This window comes from Nannobrachium achirus (assembly GCF_963921795.1).
Source record: "Nannobrachium achirus genome assembly, chromosome: 16".
Taxonomy (NCBI): domain Eukaryota; kingdom Metazoa; phylum Chordata; class Actinopteri; order Myctophiformes; family Myctophidae; genus Nannobrachium; species Nannobrachium achirus.
In genome coordinates, this window is record NC_137823.1 from 28,818,388 (window position 1) to 28,843,087 (window position 24,700).

The 24,700-nt window shown below is 42.3% G+C and overlaps 1 protein-coding gene across 2 annotated transcripts; it reads right to left on the reverse strand.

Annotated features, from left to right (window-relative positions):
• Nucleotides 1-334: 334 nt before the first annotated feature.
• Nucleotides 335-23,736, reverse strand: snap25a (synaptosome associated protein 25a; the record flags this gene model as incomplete). Of its 2 annotated transcripts, none has more annotated exons than XM_080744276.1 (7): nt 335-403; nt 1,224-1,368; nt 4,180-4,299; nt 9,671-9,788; nt 13,621-13,669; nt 20,009-20,050; nt 23,665-23,736. In XM_080744276.1, 7 exons carry the CDS (start codon nt 23,734-23,736, stop codon nt 335-337), a joined length of 615 nt encoding a protein of 204 aa, XP_080600402.1. The 2 variants fall into 2 exon arrangements, with proteins under 2 accessions (XP_080600402.1, XP_080600403.1); XM_080744277.1 differs by lacking the exon at nt 9,671-9,788 and adding an exon at nt 10,015-10,132.
• Between the last annotated feature and the right edge of the window lie 964 nt (nt 23,737-24,700).

Sequence of the window (24,700 nt, forward strand, 5' to 3'; positions counted from 1 at the left end):
TTTTCGATAAAGAGAATAAAAACTTCACACGTGAGCTAGAGAGCCATCGAGTCAGCACTATATACAACCTTTGGAAAGAATGATACACGGAGTATAAAGAAATCATCTTTTTTTTCTTCTTTTTTTTTCTCGAGGACAATCATTTTTGAAAAAAGCTCGACAGACGACACGGAACGACATTTACAATGAGGGGCAGGTCGAGGGGGAGGTGATATGTGCATGTGTGCAAACCTAGAAGGTCAATACCATGATGAAAAGCATGTCGGCGCCTGATGGCAGGTGGCGCGCACGGCAGGACAGTGCGGGCTCAGGAAGAGGGAGGTCGGGAGGGAGCTTAGCCACTGCCCAACATCTTTGTGGCACGCTGGTTGGCCTCGTCGATCCTGGTCTTGTTGGAATCGGCCTGGGTTGGAGGGGAGAGATTGATACAGAGAAGAATGTCAGGCATATACATGCAGTGGTGGAAAAAGTAGTCACATGATTCTATCAATACTGCAATGTAGAGGCACTCTGTTACAAGTAAAAGTCTGGAAAGTATTGGCATCATAAAGTTCTTAAAGTACCAAAAGTAAAAGTACAAAATGTTTGAAATCTACAAGCTCACAACGCATCGCATCGTCTATTTTCAAACAGCCTAGGTATAAAATAGGGCTAAAGTGGTTTATGTATGTTCTATATTATAATTTATATCTGCAAGGTAACTAGTAACTAAAGTTTTCAAATAAATGTAGTGGAATAAAAGTATAATATTTGGAACCCGAGATGTAATGGGAGTTGAAATAAAAGTAATGGAAATTGGAAATACTCAAGTAAAGTACAAATAACTGAAAAGTGTGCAAGTACAGTACTTGAGTAAATGTACTTAGTCACTTTACACCGCTGATAAATCATAGTTAGGAACCAAATGGACCCGTTAGGTTCCATTTCAGAGTTAAATTAACATAGATTTTACAATCTAAATTGGGGTCCCAGAGATAGAAATGCCATTAAATGGGGGTCCCTAGCATAATGCTTGTCAAACTGGGGGTCCTTTAAATTAAAATGGTTGAGACTCACAGCTAGAGCCGTAAAAAATCTTTTCTAATGGGGATCTCTGGCATATCTTTTCAAATGGGGTCTGTGGGCTAATAAGTGTCAATTTATACAATGCAGATCTTTTCACTATTTTAGAAAAAAGTTGAAAATGTGTGGAAAAAACATCTTGAAAATGCACATGGCCGTACCTTCTCCATGATCCTGTCGATCTGGCGGTTCTGAGTATCGATCTCGTTGCCCATGTCCAGTGCCATATGGCGCAGGTTACCAATGATACCTCCCACTTGTTCCAGGTTCTCGTCCATCTCGTTCTCGCGGGCATCGTCTGTTACCCTGCATGCACGCACACACACACACACACACACACGCACGCACGCACGCACGCGCGCGCACAAATACACACACACACACACACACACACACACACACACACACACACACACACACACACACACACACACACACACAAAGTATATTTAGAAAGAGTTGTTTTTAGTATATTTTAGAAAGAGTGATGACTGATGACCATGTCCACCATTCACGTCAATATTCTTCGCTAAAACAACCAGGACACTGATCCACTCGTCCCAGACGCTTCTTTGCCCTCCTGGCCCGCAAACTGTGGAATGAACTCCCCATTGCAATTAGAACTGCAGACTCACTCCCTCGCTTCCGCCGTGGCCTGAATACTCGCCTATTCAGACTCTTGGTTCTTGGTTTACCTATGTTTTTAGTTTACTATTTCTATCCATTTGATGTATTACGTTGTGCTGTCCTTGCTTATTGTAAGTCAATCTGGATTAAGAGCGTCTGCTAAATGCCCAAAATCAGGGGTCTTCAACTAGGGGTTGCGGGACCCCTAGGGGGTCCTCAGAGTTACTATGAACAACTTAGAACCCTCGCATATTCTGAGTAGAACTTTGGCCTTGTAGATGGGCTATTTTTGAAAAATAGGTTTGGTAGAAAAAAAAAGAGCAGATCAAGTACAGAGTGAAAGGTCAAATTTACCAAGTGTCAACGATTTAAGTGGTTAAATATCTGGAAAAAAACAACGACACATGAACACGAATTTGACAGTGCAAATCTGTGCAAATCTGCAACACAATTGTATGCAATATGTTGTGGGGTGCCTGCTTTATCTCCCTCTCAGCTAAGGGGGTCCTTGGCCTGAAAACGTTGAAGACCCATGGCCTAATTTGTGATTGTAAATTGTAAAAATAAAAGGTTTCTAAGTGAAGATTTTTACATTTCTAATTTCTCCTAAATCCCCCTCTGTCTTTTCCTCATCTGCATTCTCATTCTCTCCATCTCCTCTCTGATCTGCACCTGCAGATGGTCATCTCTGACCTCTGACCTCTCTGTCTCTTTCTCCTGCCTCGCCGGTCCCTCCAGGGGTTCCCTTACATTCCACATTCTCACCTCGCCAGATGGACAATTTATTTCCTCGCAGTTTAAGCACTGTGCATGTACGTGTGTGTGTACGCAGACAAACACAAATCTTCCGTCTCTCATTATTATTCCACCTACACGGTAACATTGTTTATGCAAAGCTCCAATCCGTGACTTATTTGAATGAATAAAACATTTACACCTACTGTAGCTACATGCTATGGTCATTACAATATAACTAGTACGTAATGGTTGGAGGAGGTGGTCTCCCTATTCTTCCATTGAGAAAGTTGTGAAAATGTGTGCAAATTTTTGAACATATGTATTTTTAAAGCGAACTTTTGTATCTCAAACTTTGCTTCTGGGTGGTCCCTGGAACTAAATATTTTGAGTTGGGGGTCCGTGGCCAAATACATGTCATTTTGGGGGTCCTTCTTATGAAAAAGTTTGAGAACCACTGACATAGTAGTCTCTCAAGAACAGACTAACTGAGCTCCAGTTAAGTGAAAAGGACCTTTTCTTTGACGATGGCTGGCCAGATTGCTGACATAGAAACATAAGAAGGATTCGAAAGACACTTATAGAATCGGTTCAAAATTCAAATTTTCATGATTTAAAAAAAATAGCAGATCGATTTTTTTAAATGGTTAAAGCATAAAATAATAATACACTATAATGTGTACCCGTTCTAAATGGGTTAAAGTAATGTCGTTCATATAATTATAGTACCTTGTAGGTTATCACAGCGTTTTGTCTGTTTTGCAGTGATGTTTTTCTTTAGAGATCGTTGCGCTAACAAAAATAGGTCCAAGTTATTTGTCATGTGTGGTTATGCGTTACTTGACACAAACACATTTATCTTGTGTGTAAATGTAGAAGAGGAGAATGTCATTTTGAAACGTTATTATTACCAACAGTTATGGATCTACTGTATTAGCCCTGCCCACTGTGTCTCTGTCCTTGGTGCTGAACTGGTCAAATCCTGCAACCTCCTGCAAGTCTTTTATTGTCTATCTCTTTGTATTTGGGTTCCTAATGAAAAGATTGCAGGGCCAGGCAGCGGATGGGAGCAGTCGGTCAATAATATATTGCAGGCGGAACGGGTTGAACTCGAGACCATTGCAGCAATGAGCGGTAATGGTCAAAAGGCCAGTGGGGGGACGCATGACTAAGAAACCAATCCTGTGTGCACATGTTACAATTACCCCTCTCCATTGGCAGAGGGAGACAATGCACTTAAAAGTTATGGATTGTAGCTCCATGAGTGTAAACATGGACTTAAATGGACCCACAATCATCTATTTTGACACTCTCTGAGTTCAATTTAACAATGAGGATTTAGCTCTGTACCAGGGACATGCAGGGAATGTTAGAGAGACGAGCTGTGAAAGTATCGAAAATAGCAGACCTCCAAGCTCACAACGCGTCGTGCGGCGACGTGTTGTGAGCTTGGAGGTCGGCTGTTTTCGGTGCTTGATCTCACACTGAACTAAGCATAATCAGGTCAATCCTGAAGATTTGGCGTATGGCATGAATTTCTACACAGAGAGGGCAATTCTTTCAACATAAGATGCTGCATTCAAGTTCAGGAGAGTTTGGACAAGGCAATTATCTTGAATGCCGCCTTCAGGTATGGCATGGAAAGAGCATTTCTTTCACCAAAGTGAAAACTGCATTCATGGTCTGGAGAGGGCACTTTTTACATGCCTGCTCTGTACCTAAAGACACCCCTTCCAGCCTCATCGTCCCTCTCACCTGCGGATGAAGCCCCCGCTGATGGCCATCTGTTCACGTTCGTCGACGACGCGGGCAGGTTGGCTGGCCACCACGCCGTCCTGGTTTTTGCCCCAGGCCTTGCTGCCCCCGCTCTTCATCCTGGACACCGGCGACGACAAAAAGGAGCAGGAGGAAAGCCACGGCGACGAGGACGAAGAGGAGGACACAGTTATTCATCGACTCAACGATCGTCGCTTAACTTGCAATGTCACTGAGCTATCTACGACGAGAGCCGAGGATTTGAGGCAATGCAGCAGCACTTAAATAGTGGTTAATTCATACTCCGTCATGCGACCCTTTCGCTCGACAAAAAAAAAAACGGTATTTCCAATTGTAAAGGCTTTAACAACTGTGATTTTACAGCGTGATCAGCTGACATACAGGCGTGCTATTTGATAATCATGCATCCAGCACAGAAATATATGACTAAAGCCCAACACGCGCTTCACAGCACGACTGTGCCGCTCGCCGCAAATCGGTCAATTTCTGGCGAGCGGCATGGCCGCGCAACGAAGTGCAAAGCGGGCTCAACACAGGGCTAGATTAGGCCAAGCAGAGCATAGCAGGCGTGGATTGGCTGGTAGATCATTGGGGAGGTAGGCTTGGTTTGGCCCTAACCTTTGGCTGGGTTTCTGTCATCATACAGCGGTACTGTATGTGGCATCGTATAACCGTCATATAATCTCCACGATGTTATATCTCCTATGTATATAACATGCTGCTGGAAAACAGGCAAGCTTTGTATGCCGAGTCACATACCTTCACTCTAGCTGGAATCAAGTCAGGGTTTATGTGTAACACAGGCATGCATGGTGACTGCTGCAACACTTGAGATGACTCGGTGTTTGGCACCCCCGACCGAGACCCCCCGCACCCTCCCAACACGCCACCCGCTGGTTTCGTCTTTTAAAACCCCACCCGCTACCATTTCTATGCTGTCACATTATTAAACACACCCATAAACACAAACACACACAATCCCCCTGCCCACCCCCACCCAAGATCCCACAGTAACAATATCCCTGTGGTTGACAGAGAACAGAGAAGAGACAAAGGCTTTCTGGCAGACACACAACACAGGACGCGTCACACATCATCATGAGGAGACGACGACAACAATTAGTGTGAAGAACAAACTGCAAAAAAAAAGGAAACGAGGGAAAAAGAATTAACTGAATTAAAAACAAGGAACTGGAGGGAGTCAGTGAAAAAAAACGCTTTGGTTCATTATTGATCATTACTGTTCTTATATTCTCGAAGTCGCGCTGCTCTCAATAAGCCTTCGTATCATGGAGAATTAATGTAGAGTGAAGGATAATATGAGGAGGTATCTGACTGCAGGATGATTGGGTCCTCAACCAATGGGAATAGACAATTTCTGTTCTATGGGCTAACAAGTTACATCTGTGCTAATGTAGCAATCTGTAGTCTGTGTGTTTCATCACGTTATTTTGTAAAACAAAAACAGTACAATAAGACATGTACCGGTATATGCCGGTTTACTATCTATGAAACACCTTTAATTTGAAACAACAGATACAACATGGTCTGCGATTTGTAGCACAGTCAGGTAGCACAGTTAGACAGAACCTCCCTTAGCCTGGAGGCATGATTGCTCTACGATTAGCTAGCCTGTTATATTAAGCCAACCGGCCGGCCAGTGGTGTAACTTCATCACTCAGTCACCCAGTAAGTCAGTCAGCCGAGAGACTTTTGCATTTATAGGAACCCACTGTTGCAGTCCAGCCATCCAGAGGCTTCATGGGAGAAAAGTAATACACAAGCTGGTTGGCTTTCAGAGGATGGTATAGACGGGTTTCTTGTTTACAAACATTGAGACTAAATGCACAGCTGACTGTATCATGTAATCAATTCCGTCCAATCCCCAAACCTGTTGTTTTGGGGAGCGCTGGTTTCATTGGCTAATTTTGGTACGGACCCTGCGCACGCATCTAGTTTTATCATTGTAACGTGGACCAGAAACCCGTCTATGGACTGTATTTCCATTGAAAACGGCCCTACCACTAGGAAAAACTCAAATTCATTTTGGCTTGGGATATGAAACGGCAGATCGGTCAGGCCCCCCTAGTGGCGAGAAAAAGAACCTCTGGGAACTCAGATTGGGCATACAGGAGCTACAGTATATCAACATATGATTATCAGCTTCTGTTTAACATTCTACTAGTACTCGTCACTCTCCTAGATGTATTCTTCTGTTCAAACTGCAAAACCTCAACCTTGTGTCCCTCCGTTTCTTTCCATTTCTTCACTGATATTCTGCCTTTTCTCTGCTTGTACTGTTGGTTTTGTTGAGGATGCATTGTGGTAGTTTCAGACGGAGATGTGCTTAGCCTCCTACATTGGATTTATTAATAGAAAATGGACTGAGGCAAACATTCAGTTGGCTCCCTCTCCCCGCTGACACAGAGCAGCGTGGTAAACACACACCGCCTGTAGTAATCCTCCGCTCTTCTTGTGATATATTATTCTTTTCTTTGTCTTCCAACTCTCTTCCTCTGTGCCTTTCTTTATGTCCTTCCCTCCCCTCCCCGTGTCTCCTCTCCAATCCTCTCCTTTGCCATCTTTTACTCTCCACTCCTTGCCCTGTGCTATTTGGATCTCCTCTGCTGTCTTGGAATGGATATAGTCTGTTTCCCTAATCAGCTTCCATGTAAGAGATGATCTGATTAGATCATACGTGTCTGCGGATCCCGGGGTGAAAGTGAAGTCGTTCCATCTTCTAACTCATTCCCGGAAAGACCTGCAAGTTGATCTATTCACCGATCAAACTCCTCTAAAGCTGGCATGCAGACAGCCTGGATCCAAAGGCATTAGCACCAAAAATGCCTGGAGTCAGCTAAATCTAACAGACAGCTGGGATTTCAAAGGCATTAGTGCACCATTTACAGTACCGTCTGTGTATATGCAACAATAACTCACGTACCGGTGAAAAGAAAAAAACGTCCAACAGAATTGAATCTCTTTGTTCTTGCAGGCATCTCTGCATCTATCTTTGGCTTTTCAGTGAACCCGGCATGGTATCATGGCGGTATCTGACGGGGTTGACCTACATGTATGCCAGCCCCCCTGAGGCGGCAGAGAGAGATGGCTAACGGTAGCGTGGAACAGCTAGTCCAGGATAATGGTTAATTTAGCACAGAGCTCCACATGAGAGGTTCCACTGCAGAGAAAATGCACTGGGTTGTGCCATATTATGTTCCCTCTCAGTGGTCAAGTCCTGGATCTGATCAGGAATTGTACGTTTCTCACTGTCTCTGACATCACAATCGTGGGCCACAGGCAAAAACAGTGGAAAATGCCCGATCTACGAGCTCACGTGGTGTTGGTTATTTTTTCTGCTCAATGCTATTCATTGCACAACAAAGTATAAAATAGGGTTTAAGTTGTTAAACAGATGCAAAATAATGTGTGTCTATAACTACAGCTTACACAATATCGAGTATACGTACCCTACCAGTCAAAAGTTTGGACACAGCTTCTCACACACATTGAGTTAGAAGCTGTCGGACACACATGGTATATTCCATGGATGTTCCTTCTGATGTAAAAATAGAATAGTATAACGTTGTTCCGTTTGTCACTTTAAAACAGCATGTCCTTTCTCTGTCCTCCTGTTTATCGCTAGTTCATCTCCAACCTCTCCGTTCCAGTTGTTATCCAGCTAACTAGAAGACAATCCCCCAGGCCTGCTCGCGTTAAATGAAACATAGAAGGATTCGATCAACATCGACCAGCAACCCATTCACTGTCTCAGCATCGCAACCTAAGCGCAGAGGTCATCACGCGTGGCATTGCCGTTATCCGGTGCATCATCATCAGCAACACTGTCATCATCATCATCATCATCATTATCACCATCACCATCATTGCATGCATGCGCATTCAACAGGGGCATGCCATAGGCAGGCATTGGCACTCAGTGGTTTTAAAGAATGGCTGATAGAGGGTGCGTTCAGAGAGGGGTGAGGGTAGGGGTGTGGGACAGAAAGGTTTAGTTGCCTGTGAAAAGACTCAGATCTACTTGATGTTAAGCAGCGTGGTAGTAGTGATAAGTAGTAGAAGGTCATGCATGAGGAGAAGTGTCAAAACGGCATCGGGCTTCCTAGAGGCATCTCAGCACCAAGGTCATCGGATTGTTATTGGTAGCTGATACATTAAAGGAGCACCTCACCACAGTTGAGCTCAAGTCTATTTTGGTCGCAGCCTTTGGCAAAATCTACGAAGATTATTGTTTTCATAGATATTTGAATTGAATTCTTTACCTAAACAATCCTGTGAATGAAATCATATTATGTGTATCAAATTTGGAATTTAGATGACAGTAGCTGTCCATGTCATGAGACTTTTTCTGTTTAAATTAACTGTTCTCAATATTGTAAGTCTCTAATAACATTGAAAACAATTGGTTTTTTGCATGCAAAACTGTTTATAATCATGTGGAATACAGATTTTATGCATTATACAGTGAATCGTCATTGTTGCTTTGGTGAAGCACTCCCCTAAAATGATCAAAGTGCCAAGATGCATTCGGAAACCCAGTCCTGTTATTAATCTAAGTTCTAAGTTCCCACTATCATTTTGGATAATACACTACTAGTGGTATCCACTGAAGAAGCACATCCACTTTTACTTTTCTGCATTAATGTTGGATTTTCTTTTTCTTTCTCTCTTGGGGCTCACATAACAGTACTGCAATAGCGCAGCAGAGATATAAAATGATATAATGGCTACACATACGCAGATGATTCGCATTGTGTGTGTGAATAGGTGTTAGCTCAAGAGAACATGGCACGTATAAGAGGACACCTGACAGAAGGGTACTCAAAGAGGCACTTTGATGAAAAGCCGTGCCTGAGTGGAGCAGATCTTAGGCTAATCGAACGTTTGGCGCTCCGTTTTGCACAGGTCTACTTCGTTTTCTGCCTGAGCAAAGGCAAGGTCAATTGAAATGGCACGTCTGAGTTAAACGTTGTGGCATGTTATGTGAGCACATGAATCAGCGTTCCACTTTCTGAAGCGTCCATGCACTTTTCATAAGCCAGACATTTAATGATGGCTCTGAGCAGTGGACTCAAGGGAAGCGCTGTGTCATGGAGCTGCGGATTAGGGATTGTCTGGAGACCGGTCCAATGCAGCAAATCAAATGAAGAAGACCCGGGGCCACTGGCACTCAGACATTTTGTGTATTTGTGTCTGTGTGCTCGCATTTATCTAAGTATGTGTTTGTATTGTCTGAGTGTGTGGAGGCATTTTGGTAGTATAAAGTGCCAGGGAGCGCGAGTATGTGAGCGAATGTGTGTGAGAGAGCAGATCATAGCACCCAGTAGGCTGGAGGCGAAGCAGTTGATTTTTGGCTGATGCCCACTATATGCTGTCATTTCTACCTCATTTTCAGTGTTTCTTATTTGTTGTTAAATGGCAGGCAGGCAGGCAGGCAAGCAGCACCTACTTGTTACATGGACAGGAGCAAAGACCACAGAATTTCCCTAGATCGTTCAAATTCTTTTCTGCATCCTTCATGTCCTTATTGATTTGGTCCATTCCCTCCTCGATGCGCTCCAGTTGCTCTGATTAAACACAAGTCATTTATCCCCCACAGAATGAGGCACGAGGAGAGAGGAGAGGGGAAAGGAGAGAGAAAAAGAGAAGACAAAAGGGAGAGAAGACAACAACTTCAGACACTCACTGTGACGAAAGAAAGTACGGACAACAGTATAAAATAAAGTAAAAAGAGGAAAAACTGGACGCCACCACATATTGAAAGAACCTCCCGGGCATATTGTCAGTACCTACTTGTTACACGGACATATGAAAAGCCCACAGCATTTCCCTAAATCTTTTAAATTTTTCTCGGCTTCCTTCATGTCTTGGTTGATATGGTTCATGCCATCTTCAACACGATCGAGTTGCTCTGGTCAAGACAAAGGAATGACAGTAGTGGAATGAAGTTTATTGAGCGGTTCACAGAAATATATGAGTTATGAAGAGTACTGTAGCAACGGCAGCTGTTTGTCTGCGTGTGAGATGGTGTGAATTTGGCCCTATCGTAGTGTGCGTGCACGTGTGTTTATATGGGGAATGGACAAGGGTTCCTATGACTGAACTAAAATACATTTCTATCGAGTGCAGGCATTGATTTGTTGTGCCAGAATACAATTGTGTGCGCTCTCTGGATCTTTAGTCCTGAGAATGGTATACAAGCAAAAACATTAAACTGTGACAATGATCGTGTCATTTGTCAATATATCCTCAGTGATTTCAGCTTATAGAAATCTTTCACTGGTGACATTTATGGATTTCACTCAAGAATCTGATTTAGTAAAAATAAAGAAATAAATAATAGGATATATATATATATATATATATATATATATATATATATATATATAATCCAAACAGTTTGTCATTCTGTTAGCAATATGTAAAACTGACTTTTGCCCTCAAAGTTGCGCACATTTTCCCATCTCTTCTTTGGTCAACAATCTTTTTAGTTTGGCTGTCGAGGCATCTAATGTCAGAAGGATTTAGCACTTTTAGAATAACCTTAGGCAAAAGAACAGAATGTCAGCTTTGATGATGGGTCTCTAGCTTAATTAAAACAAACACAAAATAATAATAGCTTGCTGTATGACTTCACAGTGTTCACCAGTGTTCAAACTCCATGAAGTGGTGTTGTAAACTCTACATAATAATTAGGTCTTTGATTCAAACCACCAAATAGGGCTCGAGTTGAGAACGGCAGATTCATTTGTAGGTGCTGTGGGCCTAGGTTATGGACATGGTAAATGTTCCTTGTTTGAGTCAAGAGAGTCTTTCTCTGTCTCTTGTGGCGGATTGGGTGGAAAGGTTAAACCAATGCTACGTTGTGTGTTGCACGGGGATTTCACTCTTGTGTTGTTGAAGAGTGTTGTGCAAGAGCAGCGTGAACGGTGAGGAACAGTAATATATGGAGCAGATTCAAAACCGAATCCATTGACACTGTCCGATTTGTACAATTCCCGGCAGGCATGCAGGCATTTACACTAACTAAGAAATTATCTTTATTTATTCTATACAAGAAGCAGCTCGAGATTAACAGAATTGGGAAGTAAAAAATCACTTGGTCTGTATGGTATGTTTTCTCAGATGCTTCCATTATCTATGTTTCTACTCTTATATGATTGTTTATTGACGAAGGCCAATAAACCAGAACCATAGTTAAAACTCAGCTTAATGACACCTGACAATTGACTTTTGGGTGCTGGTCCTATAGAAGTTGGAGGGGCAGGGATTAAGAGTAGATGAATGACTGGAGGATTGAGAGATGAGGGGGGCTACCGATTTTTTGTCCCTCCAGGGGGGAAGTTAGTGTTGGTGTACAGTAATTAACAGAAGGTCTTTTGCCCTACGGGATGGTTGGACGGTTTTATGGTCTCTCGATGCCAATTGGGCAGCTGGGTTAGAGCTGAAGACAGACGGTGCCAACTGCAGCACAGACCTCAGAGGTAAACTGCCATAGTCTCATAGAACATAATATTTGCATAAAATAGTATATTATCTCATTACATTTTAACAGAGTCCAATCTTTCATTAACCTGTTTACTGTGCGTATGAAGGTTTAACCCATTCAGGCCTAGAATTATTTAATGCTTTAACTATTGAAAAATAGCAGATCTACAAGCTGTGAGCTTGTATATCTACTATTTTTTAATAGTTAAAGAATAAAATAATGGTTAAAGTGGTTCAAATCTAAAGTGACAGAGATTTGCGTTCAGTCCTAAATGAGAAATAGTGCAACTAATTCACAATATAATTGATGTGGTACAGTGTACATGGACCACATTTTCTGCATATAACTGTTAGCTTTGTAATACAATCAGAGGTCTACATGCAAGAACACTTGCAACACAGACCGCATTGAACCAGGGATTGTACAAAAGTAACTGATGGATTGATAGAGAACAGAAGTGAGTGAGTATTTTGTCGTTACCAGCTAAATCGATCGTTTGTTTTTACCTATATCTTTTCTATCGTTATATGTCAAGTGGTGGTGCCGTATCTAGCTGTTTTCAGACCTGTTATGGGCCATTCAAACTTTCAGAGACAGCAGAATGTAAGGCCAGATTAAGACTTTGACACACGTCTTGCTAACATTTATAAAAAAAAAAATTATAAAAAAAAAAAAAAAAAAATGCTGAACTGGAAGAAAAGAAAACGTATCGAGGTCTAATTTTGGAGGCCACATTGCTGCCTCTTACGGTAGCTACAGCTAAGATGTCTTGGGTTAAAAGGAAAGGGAAAAAATACATACAATTGGCATAGAATCCAATGTTTCTTACTACATAGCAACAACTATGGAGCATGTCTGCTGCACAACAATGGCAAAACTCTTTTAATCAAAGAGCCACAAAAGGATCTGAGATCAGCTACTAGAAGTCACCTGACCACTAGCTGCCAAAGGGACAAACAAGTTGAACCCAACCAGGTTATGGAGAATGAATGTATTTTATCCTGATGGAGTTTGGCACTGGGAGTGCATGGGAGGCATTAGGCAGTATTCAGTGGAACTGGGAACCTGTAAATACTTTTGGCACTTCCATGTGTCAAGATTTTATTTTCTTTGGCACGAAAAGCAAAACCTGTATGCGAAATAAGAAAGAATGAAAAAGCTGCAAATCAGAGAAAAAGAAAATAAGGCAAAGTACAAATTAAGATGTTAGTTAAAAGGAAAATAAGGTTTAAGATAAATGATCAAATGTGTTTGTACGAGACTGGAAAGGCAAAAAAAAAAAAAAAACATCTTTATTGTGAGATGAACTGGCGTCCGTGACCAAAGTAAAAATCTAATAAACCAAATATTAAATAAGAGCCAAATGGGCAATTACTACCCAAATGCAGAAGTCAGGAAACATGACTTGGTTTGGAATGCAGTAAAATGAACACAGGCAATTGCACATGAAACAATCAAACCATTCACAAATGTATCTTCTGTCCACTAAAGCTATCAAAACACTTAATTCTGCCTCTGTAAACCTTACATGTGAATTATTGTTTATGTTAATATGTTATCGTCGTTGTCGGGTGGAAACCTCGTATCTCTAAGTTTCAAATGTGTACGTTCTTTCGCAAAGTAAAGCCCTGCTTCATCATGCAAGGCCGTCGCACAAAAGTAGTGAAAACAGCAGATCTACAAGCACACGACGTTGCGAGGCGTTGTGTGCTTGTAGATCGGCTGTTTTCACTAGTTTAAATCATTTTTAAAATGATAAATGCAAAACAAACGGTTTTGGACATACAAGGTTTCCACCCGACAACGACGTTATGTTCATGCTAGTATATAGATACATTTTTGATACCTGCAACTTATTTATGAGTTATAGTTATAGGTCAAACTTCCCATTTCCCCTCTGGAAGTCTTACCTCCCTGCTCGTCCAACATAACCAGTGTCCTGATTCCAGCATCTTTGCTCTGAAAGCCAGATAGAAAGGAGAAGGTGGGGGAGGAGGGGAAAAAAGAGGAGCCATCAATAGAGAGAATGGTGACAACTGACAGAATCAGTCAGTGGCTTTTGGTGAGAAATGTGTCAACTCCAGCCTAATACAGCCTTATCTCTCCATACGTTCACTGAGCAAATCCGATAGGGTGCGTACGTGTGGGTTAAGTGCAAGTGCATGGCAGTGAGATTGTTATCAAGGAGAGAGGTGGTTCTTGGACGCTTTCCACAGGGATTCTGGCCATTGTAATCATTGTAAACCCCTTATAAAGGTGACACGAGGTGGCAGTTCACATAATGCCTTGTTTGAGCAGCACTTTCTGTAAACCAGGGGTCTCAATGTTTTCAGGCCCCTTAGCTGAGAAGGAGATAAAGCAGGGACCCCCACTATATTGTATAAGATTGTGTTGTAGAATTTCATCGATTTCATAGATAGGTTCATAGACTTGTTTGACAGAAATGTCATCAGTCCATGTTGGATCCGTGTTAATGTTAATTTTTTCAGACATTTAACTACTTAAATTGGCGATACTAAGTAAACCTTTCACTCTGCTCTTTTTTACCTCTACACCAAACCTATTTGCCGAAAATAGCCGATCTACAAGCTCTCAACGCCTTGTAGATCAGCTATTTTTGGCTAATGTTCTCCTCAGAATAGGAATGTGAGGGTTCAAGTTGTTGATTTTAAACAATGATCCTATCACACAAAGATTTGGCGGCCCCCCTGTAATAACTCTGAGGACCCCCTAGGGGTCCCGGACCCCTTGTTGAAGACCCCTGCTGTAAGCGGTTAACATTTCCACAAGACATCTCCAACATGTATTAAATAATCACATTAGTAAATCATAGGATGATCCTCTGAACATCCCACATTGATTACAGCACGTGGCTCTATAGTCCAACACAATCCATTCATGCCGATCCCTGAAATCCATTTGATCATTTCCTGTTAGCGCTTAACATGATGAAGGAGCAAATGAGTTATCTCACTCCCTTGACTAAAGGATGTGGGCTGGTATTGATTAGAAGGTCAAGGGTCACTTTGGGCCACTAAACCTAAATGTAAGAAAACTGGGAAATGGCCACTGCAGGGGTTAACGGTAATAGCCCTAAAACCAAGTTAAAAATGAAAACAGCACCATCGGATCACATTGTACAAATGACAATAACATCCCAATATAGTAAAGTATTGCATTTTATCTCTTGAAATCTTAGGACCATACTCAGCATTTGACTTCTTCTATTGTGTTATTGTTGCTAAGCTATGTAACCTTCTCTTCATTTGTAAAAAACATATCAGATAACACCTAACTGCTTCTGAGCCGACTGCTATCGGTGTGTGAATGTTAAACGCTTTGGGTAAAGACACTATAGAAAGGCAGGTACCATTTATAGAAATAATTACCATTTATTTGATGACATAGTATACAGTAGTATGTTTTTAAGAGCCAAATACCCTGGGCAAGGTTTAAAATACACTGAGATTGGCTCTGTGTGAGTGGCTCAGTGGGTTCAGCTCTGGCCTGGAGGCACTCAGGTTGTGTGTTGTTCGAGCCCATTTCCTCAAAGCCTACAGTATGTAATGTCCCAGGGGACAGATTAAAACACTCTTAGAGAACAAACTGACATTGTCACAGGCTCGGCGGTGTGGTGGTCGGTTCCGCTTCGGCTGCGTGTTCAAACCCCATTAATCTTACAGTAAGTTAAAAATACATTTTGAAAGTTTATGTCCCATGGGAAAGATTAAAGTGTTATTTTTGGAGAAGTTGCAGAGATTACTGCATGAGGCTAGACATAATGTCCTGATTGAGTGTTCAAGTCTTCCTTATTTTACTGTAACTCAAAAGATATCAAAGAATGTTTACAAAGTTGAATGTTGAAATACTCTCGGGAGAACTCGTAGACTATCTCAGAAACTCTCTTCAATCCCAGCACTTGATTGAAGATGTTAGGTTATCTGTTCAAGCTCCATTACTCTTAACTGAAAAGCATCCTTTTGAAGCTAATGTTGCATGAAATGTTGAAAAGTTCCTGGAGAAGAAGCAAAGATTGCTGCAGGCCTCAGTTGCTCAGTGGGTTCTGAGCTTACCTGAAGATGCTTAGGTTGTGTCTTCAATTCCTAGTTCTCCAGCTTTTCAGGCTGTGACCCCTCATAATAATCATATTTGAAGTGGGGACCCCCCACCACCACCAACACCCTGACAAGCACTTGGAATTGTAAGAGTTTTGGCATTACAATACGCTTGCACGTGGTCAACGGATTAAATGGTTAGTAGGGCTAGTCGGCTAGATTTAAAAAACATCTGCATACTACGTACGTACAGTAGTCATACTACAGTACGTATACGTATATCATAACATGGTAGAACTCACCACTGATGCTACAGTATACTGTTATCAGAAGAATCTTGCCTGAAATATATCACATTATACTGCTATATCATCATATCGTCACTGTCGGGCAGAAACCTCGTATCTCCAAGTTCCAAGTAAAGCCCTGCTTCATCAAGGCCGTCGCACAAAAGTAGTGAAAACAGCCGATCTACAAGCACACAACGCCTCGCACTGCTTGTAGAGCGGCTGTTTTCACTAGTTTAAATCATTTTTAAAACGATAAATACAAAACAAATGGTTTTGGACAAGGTTTCCACCCGACAACGACGATATTTTTCAGTATGCCATTTTCATGCTAATAGGCAGACAAATGGGATGCGGTGGAAACATAATCCCTGGCAGAGGGCGAACATAATCTCATACTACGAGTGTCTGCAATGAGATTGGGAGGTCGGGGGTTCAATCCCGGGGCGAGTCACACCAGAGACTATAAATACAATGGGATCCAATGCCTTTCCGCTCAGCCCCAAGGGCTGGATTGGATGTGAGTCCCTGTGACATACATAACTAGTGTCATGTCCAGGGGGTGTACAGTACTAGTGAATCATGGCTGTGGCCCTGGGGGATGTACAGTGCCACCTCACGCTATACAGAAACAGGAGAACCCTAACTATCGGCCACACAAGGCTACTAACTATATTTTGTGGTTAAATGAAACCATAATGTCACAAAGCACATTGTGCCCGATTCATCAAGCATTTTACGGCCGAATTACACCCATATTTTGATTTTACCGGCATTTAGGACAAGTTAGGGGTCAGATTCAGCAATGTTTTTTTGTCAGGGATTTTGAAGGGATTTTGAAGGTATAGAAATATAAGCCAGATTTAGTCACTTTATTTACACTATATTTACGACCAGATTGATGAATCGGGCCCATAGTGTCATAAAAAAAACAGACATAAAATATTGTCTCTGAGAAAGATATGGCAACAGGCCCGGCTAGGCATAAGATTAGACTGCACACACACACGCACGCACGCACGCACGCACGCACCACACACACACACACACACACACACACACACACACACACACACACACACACACACACACACACACACACACACACACACACACACACACACACTGACACAGTGACACACACACACACGTGTCCTACCTCTGCACCCTCAGCACTTTGAGAGCCAAAGGAGGAAGAGAGAGGAGCAGCCAAGGAGTCTCTGTCTCTCTAGTGTGTAAATGATTCGCCTCGTTCCAAGAGGAATCCCCCAAGCACCTCCAAATCTCTCCCTGGGGGAATCCCTCCCAGTAACAATCAGCCCAGGACCAGTGATGCAGTGCCTCGACGCGTACAGCTCCATTCTGCTGCCTTATTCAAATCACATCCGGATACTTTGGTGTTCCTGACATTTTACGAGGAACGGGAGCTGGGTTTAAAGCAGGGGTCTTCAACAGGGGGTCCAGGACCCCTCGGGGGTCCTCCAAATCTTTGTGAAACTTGTTTTTTCCCACTTTTTCATATTAACCACTTTAACCCTAGTGTCCATATTATGAGCTCTTTGCCAAAAATAGCCGATCTACAAGCTCACAACGCCTCGCAGAGCTTCGGATGGGGAAAAGAGCAGACAAAGTAAAAGTTAAAGGTCAAGTTTATTAAGTATTGACGGTTTAAGTGGTTAAATATCTGAAAACCCACATTAACATGAATCCAAAATATACTGATGATCGCGCTGTCAAACGATGAAACTATATGGAATCTATGAAGGTTGTGAGGGGTCCCTGCTTCATCTTTCTCTCAACTAAGGGGTCCTTGGCCTGAAAAGGTTGAAGACCCCTGGTTTAAAGGGTTTGCAGCTTGTGTCTGTTTATCTCAGAGGTTAGTTTTAACTTCATGGATTTTCAGACGAAGGGCATTACTGTAACAGCATCCAGCAGCTTCCTTGCATACTGTACGAGCATCCCTGCTGTTCCTGTTCACAGTAGGTGTGTGTAATATTCTGGGTAGTCTTTAAATAAGTAATCGTATAAACTTCCAATGGCAAATCTTGCTAAACACCTATCACCTACAGTGTCTGCCTAATGCCTATCGATGAAACTAAACCAGGTTCCGAACAATTACGTCAAAAGTCTCTGTCTGTCTTTCCTCCGTTATTCACAGCATCCTTCATTTCCTCCTTCCTTCCACATTTCCACCTCCGCCCGACATCTTTGTCTCACCCAGAGGTGTTGTTATTCTCCTCTTCGTGATTCCCACCCCCTCTCTCTTTCTCTACCACTCTCTACACATCTCCTCAAACCTATTTGTCCCATCGGTGTGGCAGTAAAAACGTCTCATTTCCCTCGATCTGTCTTTCTCTCCCCCTTCCATCTGTGATCCCTTCCTGGCCTGTGGTATTGTAGTATAATACCAGGGAGGTGCTGTGCAGTCAGACGATCAATATGACCTTGAGGAGTGCACTGGGAGCGGAGTCGGCGTGGCACGGCGTACGTGGCTCGCCAGGGCGCGGTACGGCACAGCACGTTTCATTGCTCCTCTTTTGATTCTATCCTTACCTAGATAGATCTACAGTATGCTTCTGTCTGTTTGTTTTTCATTTGTTCATCTGTACTTCTGTAGTTCTGTTCTCTAGTCTCTGTCTGTTCGATTTCACCCTGAATGTGTCTGGTTCTTTCTGTCAACACCACCACCCCTGTCTCTCTCGTTCTCTCTTTCTCACTGTCTCTCTCTTTTCTCTCTCTCTCTCTCTCTCTCTCTCTCTCTCTCTCTCTCTCTCTCTCTCAGAATTGACAAGGTAATCATTTGTTCCGTCCTGCTGCTTTGAGAGTAGCCCCGAAAATGTGATCTTGTTTACTTCAAAATATACCACTCATCATCAGATCATCCATGTCTGCTTATTGTCGGGAATCTGTTCAGCTCTCATCAAATATTATCAGCAGATCCAATAATAGATTATCAACATCCAACAGGGATCCACTCTGGCTGACAAAGCAGTACAGTGTCACTGTTTTCAGATGATGAATGCATCATTTTATTCATGTATTTACGACTTTTTACGCGTCCGTGCAGTAGAACTATGTATTCTAAAACAGTGGTTCTCAACCTTTTCAGGCCGCGACCCACAAAATAATCATATTTTAACTGTGGACCCCCCATCCCGACAAGCACTAAGAGTTGAGGCATTACATTTTGTATAACACGGTTCTATTGTAGATCGGCTATTTTCACAATTTCTGCCTCTAAATATTTGACAATTTGAACAATGTTTAATTTGTCATTTTAGTGGTATTAAAAAGTTCTTAAATTGTCACTTTAGAAATGCACATTAAGTTAATCATCTGGGGACCCCCCAAAATAATGGGTCCCGACCCACAGGTTGAGAACCTGTTCTAAAATAACAAGGGACTTGCATTGTTCTGTCTGTACCAGGCCAGCCTCAGTACTGTTGTGAACACACGGCAAATATACAGCAGTGCCCTGGTATGTTTCATACATGTTTGTGCTCTGCTGCCCTCTCAAGCAGCTATTGTCTGCTTCTACTTTGCATGGCTTTCTTTGTTGATAATGGGGACACGAGGAACCTTAAATAGTGCGCGCCTCTGTACCGCTGTATACAGTATGTCATTGCTTCCTCCATACTGTAACTCTTCAACAGATTGATGACTATACTACAGTACAGTGTGCTTTAGCCGTCTTAGTAAAAACTATCCCAAGTTCATTATTAATTAGAGAAGATTCAGTCTGTATATTATTATTAATATAAAAATAGTGTGTAGGATATCCTTTTTTATTTTTTTCCAAGTTATACATTTATATTATATTGAAAAGATAAACCTGTTAAAATGGCGTGAAAGGGATATACTGCTGTGTAATGGACCCACAAGGGTCCATTTGTATTTTAGACAGTACAGATTTTACAGTGTACAGAAGACTAACTTCATATAAAGGGTTTTCTTACCTCTTCCACCAGTTGTAGCATACGGCGAGTGCTCTCCAGTGACTGTTGGAGGAAGCAGACAAGATAACACATGAGAACCAGTATAGGACTACAGGACCTTACATTACAAGAACATAATACAACACACCATTTTTTTATTTATTTTTTAACACACATATAGGAATTGTTTTGAAAACCATGCAGAACTAATGCAGGGCAGTTGCAGTAAGTAGTCGTTGGCATTGGCCATCACTACCAGTATAAGGATGAATGATTTTAAGGGTGTGATAAGTAGAGAATGAGTGTGTGCACGCATGTCTGTGAATCTTTTTTTGCATGTTTGTGTTTATGATGTATGGATCAGTACTATGGACAAACCAATGTTCATGGATATTAACTCAACATGAGCTCCAACTCTTTCATTACTCTTGCTTGTCTCCATGACTGGATATTTTTGTATTATATTTGACCACATAAGAAGCTCAGAAATTCTTCTTCTTGTCGTGTCCACAAGAAAGTCAGTTACAAAGCTTGGCTAGATGTGGTTCAGTCACACATGAATGGAGTGTCCAAGTCGCATCCCTGGAGATCGACCAGATCAACAAGATACTTCAAATCCTATCACCACCACTAGCAACAGTTACAAGCTCAGAAATGATGAATTATTCAAGTTCATTCTTTTTGCTGTCAATTACCAAACCTATTAAATATTAAGATCTAAGATAATTTACTTCAAAGGTAAAGTGTTAGAACCTCTTTTGACTTTAAATCATTGCCTAACCATAAGCACTATACCACAAAATAATCACATTCTCGTAATAAACAAACTATTTCATGGTTGGGGGAGTGGAAGCCTTTCTGGGTAGATTAATGAATCTAGCACACTGGATTTAAACTGTGGCTGACTCATACCCTGCCAAAAAAGACGTTTTCTATAATAAAAACGTCTTTTTAACTATGGACCTCCCTGCCAGACGTCTTCTGGACATCTTTTAAAAAAAAATAATACAATTGTCTTTTTTTTTTCTTTTTGAAAAAATGTTTTTTGAAAAAAAAAAAAAATTGGACCTCCAACAGTGTACTAGCCATGATCGCGAAATTGCATGTTTAACCCCCATACCAACCCCATCTTTCAAACATGGCAGCCATGTTTGTTTACATTTGAAGAAAACATAAGGGCTGCCTTCTCCTGAATGCCTGAACGGATTTCCAAGCGGATTTTTTTGTTTGAAAGCTGTGAAAAGCATGCACATGCATAGTGCATGATCTGTGCACGAATGTGTGCACCAGCGTGCACACTATTTTTTTAACCCTTTGTTGGCGAACCGGCAATATAAGAGGTCCCACATTAAATATGGCACTGAAGAAGTTAGGGGGTCAAGGGCAAAGGACAGTGGAGGAATGGACCAATCCCCAATCACATACACACCCATTGTAACTGTTACAATGGGTGTGTATGTGATTGGGGATTGGTCCATTGACAGCCTGAATTATAATCGCTTGTGCATCGTGTCGCAAACCGAAAATAGCCCATCTACAAGCTTGCAATGTTTCGCAGTGTGACACTGTGAGCTTGTAAATCGTCTATATTGGGTCTGCCACACCAGCACACAACTAAGTATAAATCTGGGCATAAGATGTATCGCACACAGCCTTTAAATCAATAATGTCACACGTTCAGTTCAATCTCTCTTGTTCTGCACCTCCCATTCCTCCTCCTCCTCCTCCTCCTCGCCTCTCGTTTCCCTCGCTCCTCTCCCGCCACACTTCTCTCCACCTCCCACTTGCTCTCATCCTCCCGTTATTATGTTATTTCTCTTATCCCCTGGAAGAGTGACCAGTCTTTCACCCCACTGACACTGCAGTTGCAGCTCGATGCACTTCCATCCCAGACGGCCATTGCTGTGTGACTTGCAGCGTGTTCGTTCCCCTCGCTATACGCTTTGTTCACCATTTCTGTTCATCTAAATTGAGTAGCGCACAAAGGGAACTGGTATTGTGACGCCGCCATTTCATGTCTGCCCCATGTTTGCAATGCATGTCTGCCAGTGTGCCGCGCAGGCGTGTGTGTGTGTGTGTGTGTGTGTGTGTGTGTGTGTGTGTGTGTGTGTGTGTGCGTGCGTGCGTGCGTGCGTGCGTGCGTGCGTGCGTGCGTGCGTGCGTGCGTGCGTGCGTGCGTGCGTGCGTGCGTGTGTGTGTGTGTGTGTGTGTGTGTTTAATATTCTGCTCAGCTGTGTCAGTGTGAGTCATTTATGTGATTCCAGAGGGTGTGAACTGAGCTACTCCAGGCTAGCAATGAGTCTATCTGACTGTATCTGTCTCTCTCTCTTTGTCTCTCTCTCACTCTCTCTGGCTATTTGTTTTTCCCTTTCACCCTCTCTCTCAGACATACGCCTATACTGTATATATACCTACAGTATTAAATATTGCAATACAGTTATGTAAGTTCAGATGCAGGTAGACCCTCTCTCCACCTAACACACGCATGCACAAATCCACACATGCATGCATGCTATTATATGCATACACCCACACACGCGCACGCACACACACACGCACGCACGCACGCACGCACGCACGCACGCACGCGCACACACGCACACACACACTGGCTAATAGCCATAACTGTTATTCAGAGGCAGCAGCTAATGCGATGATGTTGCATAATTTGCATTGTTATGCAGGTCAGAATTCAAGAGCTGAATGCTCATTGTCCAAATAGACGAGAAATGGCCTCCTTTTTGGTGTCACAGTTATGTTAATGCCTGTACTTTTAGTTCACTTTGCTGTTTTTGTTCCCTGGTTGTTGTTTTTTTAACCCAATCGTTCACTTAGTTAGTTTATGTAACTGTTTCAGTTTATTCTCTGTATACTGTAAGTAGGCTATGTGTGTCCAATGTCTACATGCATTTCAACATACAGTATATGCATCTGTGTTTCTATTTATTAAGTACTAACTGTATTAATGTATGTATGTATGTATCTGTGCAGCCGTGCGGGCGTGTGCATATTGTCGCTGTCAAGCTTTATTTTTTCGTAACTTAATGCGGCGTACATCATCATACAAGTGAAACTAGCAGGAGGTGGGGGGTTGGACGGGACTTGAAAGTGGTTATGTCTTTGTGTGAGTTTTATGAATATTGAACCAATGAAAAGTATTAACAAAAGCAACTCATAGTGACTAGATTGGATGATACATAATCGTCTAATCGCAATTATTTGACATAATAGCAATTATTTGACATAATAGCAATTATTTTGTCATAATCGTTTTCATGTTGAATTTTTTTTCTTCAAAAAAAGTGGAACGCGTCGCACAGCGACACGTTGTGATCTTGTAGATCGGCTATTTCCACTATCAATGTTCTTTTTTAAGTATGAAGTTGTCAAATATGTCAGTAATTTCTTTGTATATTTAGGTTATGTGTCATATCTGCCATGCATGTGCAACTTCAAAGCATACAAGCCAAACAGAAATGTAATTGTCAACGACAAAAAAACAATTAAATCGTTAATTGCAATTATTTGAGTGACAATTAATCGTCATGTAAAATGTCATAATCATGACAGCACAGCATGTTTGTGTGTGGGTGTGTGTACTTGCACAACGTTTGCATGCCATCGTGAAACACATAGTAGTAAGCAGTATTGGACCAAAAAGAACGTGATGTGCTCACCTCATCGCCCAGCTGGTCGGCGCGTTGCTGCATATCCGACAGCTCATTGCGCATGTCCAAATCTTCTGCCATGGCTGCTGGATGTGGGGAGTGGAGCTGGTCTCCAACAGGGACGAGAAGATCCTAGTGGGAATCCGGGGAGGACTGGAGGGGGAAGAAAAATATATTTTTAGCTCACGCCGGCCGGACAATTGATAGGGTTGACATTTGCTCGGTAGTGGACATAGTCATGTCCAGTTTATTGTTAAAAAGAGATGTGTGAAACTGAAAACCCCTTGTCAACGCCCTGTCAACTGGTCGGAATGGGTAGGCTCAAAGTTTAAAAAAAAGAAATGGTAATACATTAGATAAGGTAATACAGGATTAATAAGACTCACAGACTAAGAGGCTGTGCTCCTCCCAACACTAATATCATGAGTGCAAAGTGGACATTTTGGCCTGAGGGTGCATGAGGGTGCCTGAGGAAAGGTCATGGGTTCATCCTATGTTATACTAAGCCTAATATGGTTAGGCTTCATCCTTGAGGAAGCACGAATGTGCTCAGTAAATTGCATGGCAATCTGCCCAGGATGTTGAGAGATCTTGTGTGCAACTGGAAACTTTGGCTAAAGGGTGGCAAAAGAGACAAAGCCATAAACATTATAGTGACCAAAATCAGCAGGGTTCATGCTCTGAGTAACATGAAGGTGCACAGCAAATTGCCCAGCAATCCAACGAGTAGTTGTGACCATCATGTCACAGTTACTATCAAAACCTCCACCGGCTGTTTGTCAGTCTGTCCATCACACGCCACGTCACACTTTTGCCCTACTCATATCTCTGCCACTGTTGCCCCTATCCATGCCAAACTTTGCACACACACTCCTTGGCTGCCAAACCACAACCTCCACCCCTCATGTCTCACATGGCCCTCTTCTAGCGCTACCATGAGGCCGATTCTTGCAAAACACATTTTTGGACACTGCTCCTACAGATTTTGCCCTAAAATCATGCAAAGCGGTACACAGTATCTCTAAAGTCATGTCATCAACATGGA